The sequence below is a fragment of the Hylobates moloch genome, unplaced genomic scaffold (genome assembly GCF_009828535.3).
Source record: "Hylobates moloch isolate HMO894 unplaced genomic scaffold, HMol_V3 SCAFFOLD_5, whole genome shotgun sequence".
In the NCBI taxonomy this organism is placed as follows: domain Eukaryota; kingdom Metazoa; phylum Chordata; class Mammalia; order Primates; family Hylobatidae; genus Hylobates; species Hylobates moloch.
The window spans coordinates 102,790,809-102,796,808 of NW_026652280.1; the positions used below are offsets into that span (position 1 = coordinate 102,790,809).

The following is a 6,000-nucleotide window of genomic DNA, read 5'->3' on the forward strand; positions in this document are numbered from 1 at the left end:
AATCATTTACTAAGTTAGCTTTTAGGGAAGTAATTTTCAGTAAATTTGTATAAGTAAATTTTATGCTTAAAACCAGTCAGCCTTTCTAAATTCTTGTTATTAGCAACGGCAAGATCAGCAAGAGGGATGATCTTACCTAGAGCACACTGAGGTCTGTGAGACTACTAAGTCCAGCTGTAAATGGGCACAAGGCCAAAAAATGGGCAATTTTATTTAAGTAAGGAAAACTCTATTCATTTGTTTTATGTAGATGGTAGATAAAAGTTTCTCATGTCCATCTTCCATTCTTAAAGATGGATTACTTAGAAGAAAATGTAGGTTTAAAATGTGGAAAATGATTGTAATAATATAACCTAGAAAAAAAAATGTACAAAAAAATGCACTTTTATTTCTTCTTTCTAGGTTCACACTTATTGCCAAAAGATGTCTACTCTCCTGGAAAACATCTTTGCCATAATTAATCTTTTCAAGCAATATTCAAAAAAAGATAAAAACACTGACACATTGAGCAAAAAAGAGCTGAAGGAACTTCTGGAAAAGGAATTTCGGCAAATCCTGAAGGTAAGAGTCTCTGACAAGACCAAAGATAGAGCATTTGTGTTTCTCATTAATAATCTAAGCAAGGGTTATTTTGAGCTCTTTGTGAACTATTTCTCTTAAATTAGGAAAAGAGTTAATCTTGTCTCAAAAAAGATAGATTTTATTTTCTTCCCCTATACCTGGAAGTATATTATAAACATAAAGACACTCTCAGAGAAAAAAATATAAATATTTAAAAATTAATGTAAATTAGTTCTTAGTATTTTGGTATTTATAATGTTTTCCTAAACATCAACATTACTAAGGGGATTTTTATTAAAGAAAACTAAGTAATGAATTATATATACTTCTGACTTTTAAAATAAGAAAAAGAGTCACTTACCCCATCAAATACTGACACCTTACTAGTCTTTACAACATCTTTGTTCACATATAACACCTGAATGAGAATGAGATGAAAAAGTCTTAAAAAAAACAAAAAGATTTTGTCCCACTTTTTAATACTCAAAGATCCGGTTCCTTAAATTAACTTTGAATTAATTGGCTGATAATGTGATTCTATCTGATGCAGTCTCCCTCTGTGACTTCCCTCTGTACAGAATCCAGATGACCCAGATACGGTTGATGTCTTCATGGATCACTTGGATATAGACCACAACAAGAAAATTGACTTCACTGAGTTTCTTCTGATGGTATTCAAGTTGGCTCAAGCATACTATGAGTCTACTAGAAAAGAGAATTTACCGATATCAGGACACAAGCACAGAAAGCACAGTCACCATGATAAACATGAAGATAATAAAGAGGAAGAAAACAAAGAAAACAGAAAAACACCCTCAAGTCTGGAAAGAAGAAACAATAGAAAAGGGAATAAGGGAAGATCCAAGAGCCCAAGAGAAACAGGGGGGAAAAGGCATGAATCTAGTTCTGAAAAAAGAGAAAGAAAAGGATATTCACCTACTCAAAGAGAAGAAGAATATAGAAAAAACCATCCTAAGTCAAGTAAAAAAGAGAAAAACAAGACTGAAAATACTAGATTAGAAGACAGTAGGAAGAGGCTAAGTGAAAGACCTGAAGAGAAAGAAGACAAAGAAGAAGGAGGATATGATTATGAAAACACAGGAAGAGTGACTGAAAAATTGACAGAATCAGGCCATATTGCCACATATTACACAATCCAGGATGAAGCCTATGACACTACTGATAATCTATTAGAAGAAAACAAAATATATGAAAGATCAAGGTCATCTGATGACGAATCGTCATCGCAAGTGAACAGGTCAAGACATGAAAATACAAGACAGGTACCACTGCATGAGTCCAGGACAAGAAGGCATAGGGAATCCAGTGTTAGCCAGGACAGTGACAGTGAGGGACACTCAGAAGACTCTGAGAGGCAGTCTGGGTCTGCTTCCAGAAACCATCATGGATCTGCTTGGGAGCAGTCAAGAGATGGCTCCAGACACCCTGGGTCCCATCAAGAAGACAGAGCCAGTCACGGGCACTCTGCCGACAGCTCCAGACAATCAGGCACTCGTCACGCAGAGACTTCCCCTCGTGGACAGGCTGCGTCATCCTATGAACAGGCAAGATCAAGTCCAGGAGAAAGACATGGATCCCGCCACCAGCAGTCAGCAGACAGCTCCAGACACTCAGGCATTGGGCATGGACAAGCTTCATCTGCAGTCAGCAACCATGGACACCAGGGGTCCAGTGGTAGTCAGGTCAGTGACAGTGAGGGACATTCAGAAGACTCAGACACACAATCAGTGTCAGCCCACGGACAGGCTGGGCCCAGACACCAGAGCCACCAAGAGTCTGCACACGGCTGGTCAGGGGAAAGGTCTGGATGTTCAAGGTCTTTCCTCTACAAGGTGAGCACTCATGAACAGTCTGAGTCAGCCCAAGGACGGACCGGGCCCAGCACTGGAGGAAGACAAGGATCCCACCACGAGCAGGCACCAGAAAGCACCAGGCACTCAGCATCCGAAGAGGGTCAGGACAACATTCATGGACACCCGGGGTCAAGCAGAGAAGGAAGGCAGGGATCTCACCACGAGCAACAGGTAGACAGCTCAGAATACTCAGGGTCCCATCACAGCCACAACACATCCCAGGGAAGGTCTGAGGCCTACCGTGGGAAGTCAGGATACAGAAGTGCAAGCAGACAAACACGTAACGGGGAACAATCAGGAGAAGACTCCAGACACTCAGGGTCGCGTCACCATGAAGCTTCCACTCGGGCCGACAGCTCTAGACACTCACAGGTGGGCCAGGGACAATCAGTGGGGTCCAGGACAAGCAGGCGCCAAGGATCCAGTGTTAGCCAGGACAGTGACAGTGAGGGACACTCAGAAGACTCTGAGAGGCAGTCTGGGTCTGCTTCCAGAAACCATTATGGATCTGCTTGGGAGCAGGCAAGGGATGGCTCCAGAAACCCTGGGTCCCATCAAGAAGACAGAGCCGGTCACGGGCACTCTGCAGAGAGCTCCAGACAATCAGGCACTCCTCACGCAGAGACTTCCTCTCGTGGACAGGCTGCGTCATCCCAGGAACAGGCAAGATCAAGTCCTGGAGAAAGACATGGATCCCGCCACCAGCAGTCAGCAGACAGCTCCAGACACTCAGGCACTGGGCGCAGAGAAGCTTCATCTGCAGTCAGCGACCATGGACACCAAGGGTCCAGTGGTAGTCAGGCCAGTGACAGTGAGGGACACTCAGAAGACTCAGACACACAGTCAGTGTCAGCCCATGGACAGGCTGGGCCCCATCAGCAGAGCCACCAAGAGTCCGCACGTGGCCGGTCAGGGGAAAGGTCTGGACGTTCAGGGTCTTTCCTCTACCAGGTGAGCACTCATGAACAGTCTGAGTCCACCCATGGACGGACTGGGCCCAGCACTGGAGGAAGACAAGGATCCCGCCATGAGCAGGCACGAGACAGCTCCAGGCACTCAGCGTCCCAAGAGGGTCAGGACACCATTCGTGAACACCCGGGGTCAAGCAGAGGAGGAAGGCAGGGGTCCCACCATGAGCAATCTTCGATAGCTCTGGACACTCAGGGTCCCATCACAGCCACACCACATCCCACGGAAGGTCTCATGCCTCTCGTGGGCAGTCAGGATCCAGAAGTGCAAGCAGAACAACACGTAATGAGGAACAGATAGGAGATGGCTCCAGGCACTCAGGATCACGTCACCATGAGGCTTCCACTCAGGCCGACAGCTCTAGACACTCACAGTCCAGCCAGGGAGAATCAGCGGGGTCTAGGAGAAGCAGGCGCCAGGGATCCAGTGTTAGCCAGGACAGTGACAGTGAGGGACACTCAGAGGACTCTGAGAGGCGGTCTGAGTCTGCTTCCAGAAACCGTCATGGATCTTCTCGGGAGCAGTCAAGAGATGCCCCCAGACACCCCGGATCCTATCCCCGCAATACAGCCAGTCATGTACAGTCTTCATCTGTACAGTCAGACTCTGGTATCACTAAGGAACATGGTCACTTTAGTAGTCTTTCACAAGATTCTGCGTATCGCTCAGGAATACAGTCACGTGGCAGTCCTCACAGTTCTAGTTCTTATGATTATCAATCTGAGGGCACTGAAAGGCAAAAAGGTCAATCAAGTTTAGTTTGGAGGCATGGCAGCTATGGTAGTGCAGATTATGATTATGGTGAATCTGGGTTTAGACACTCTCAGCACAGAAGTGTTAGTTACAATTCCAATCCTGTTGTTTTCAAGAAAAGATCTGATATCTGTAAAGCAAGTGCATTTGGTAAAGATCATCCAAGGTATTATGCAACTTATATTAATAAGAACCCAGGTTTATATGGCCATTCTAGTGATATATCAAAACAACTGGGATTTAGTCAGTCACAGAGATACTATTACTATGAGTAAGAAATTAATGGCAAAGGAATTAATCCAAGAATAGAAGAATGAAGCAAGTTCACTTTCAATCAAAAAACTTCATAATACTTTCAGGGAAGTTATCTTTTCCTGTCAATCTGTTTAAAATATGCTATAGTATTTCATTAGTTTGGTGGTAGTTTATTTTTATTGTTTAAGGATCCTTAAACTCTATATTTCAGAAATATTAAGTGGAAGAAATCAATATCATGGAGAGCTAACTTTAGAAAACTAGCTGGAGTATTTTAGGAGATTCTGGGTCAAGTAATGTTTTATGTTTTTGAAAGTTTAAATTTTAGATACTCTCCAAATTTCTAAATTAATCTTTTTCAGAAATATCGAAGGAGCCAAAAATATAAAACAGTTCTGTATACCAAAGTGGCTATATCAACATCAGGGCTAGCACATCTTTCTCTATTGTCCTTCTATTGGAATTCTATTATTCTGTATTCAAAAAAATCATCTTAGACATAATATTTTAGTAAGCTGCATCTAAATTAAAAATAAACTATTCATCATATAATACTGTTTGTCTCTTGTATGCTTATTTGTCATAAACACAAATTACATACTTCCCCATGGCCAGAATTAGATGTCTTCTATATCACTGGAAAGCTATATGACCATAGAGCAAATACATTCCATTCAAAATAACAAGTAATTAATAATGAAAGACAAAATTTAATCAAGGCCTATATTTTTCTCCAACACAATCATTGTCCCACAATCACATTCAGGAAAAAAAAAAACACGCTTTGCTCAATCATGAATATCACTATTATTAATATGGAATTATCAACTTAAGTGGTGATTAAGCCATGTCAAAGGAAGATCAGGAAACAGGAATTACTGACCATAGATCCTTCTTCCAAAGACACTAGAAGATGCTTTGCAATGTAGACTAGTTGGAGCAGAGAAGTTGTGCTGATATATCCTGACAAAGGGAAAGGAATTAAAAAGAAGTGTCCTCCTGACCTGGAAGGAAAATATTTGTATCTTTATAATTTAAGCAAGTAGATGAAAAGGCTGAAAAAAGAATAGTAAAATTATAAATGAAGTTCTACCATTAGAAGGAATATGCTTCTGTAAGAATCCTACCCAAATTTTCATTCCCATAATATCAGACTAGAAGTGATATGTAGGCCAGTGATCACATTTTGCAGATGAGTCTATTACACAAATAATCCACACCAAAGTAGCACTTAGATCTCAAGTCTCCAAATCTGCGTTTAGTGGTTTTATAAAAGCACTTCCAAAAAGCTGCGTTTATTGAACTTACACTTGAGTAAACCAAGATAAAGTGAAACTGATTGTCAAAGTTACAATATACCCAATAGGTGCAGGGACTGAATGAAAAGCAACAAACAAGCTCATTTTTCTAATTAGCCTCAAACAATAGTCTATATTTGTTCTCCACAAGCCACTTGAAGATGGCATTTCCTTCCCACCAGTGTCATGCTTCCCTGCTTGAAGTGTTGTCCCCAAATGCCCCTACAAAGTTGCAAACTCCATAAGATACCATACCTTCAGACCTCATTGAACTTCCACAGACATACATA

The 6,000-nt window shown here is 41.8% G+C and overlaps 1 protein-coding gene across 1 annotated transcript in view; it reads left to right on the top strand.

Moving 5' to 3' along the window:
* LOC116469409 (filaggrin-2) overlaps positions 1 to 4,542 on the top strand; it is a 50,188-nt gene extending 45,646 nt beyond the window's left edge. The window contains 3 exon segments of the mRNA XM_058439727.1: positions 403 to 561; positions 1,140 to 3,576; positions 3,579 to 4,542. Of these exon segments, the coding sequence (XP_058295710.1) occupies positions 403 to 561; positions 1,140 to 3,576; positions 3,579 to 4,432 (3,450 nt within the window). The 3' untranslated portion in view covers positions 4,433 to 4,542.
* The last annotated feature ends 1,458 nt before the right edge of the window (positions 4,543 to 6,000 follow it).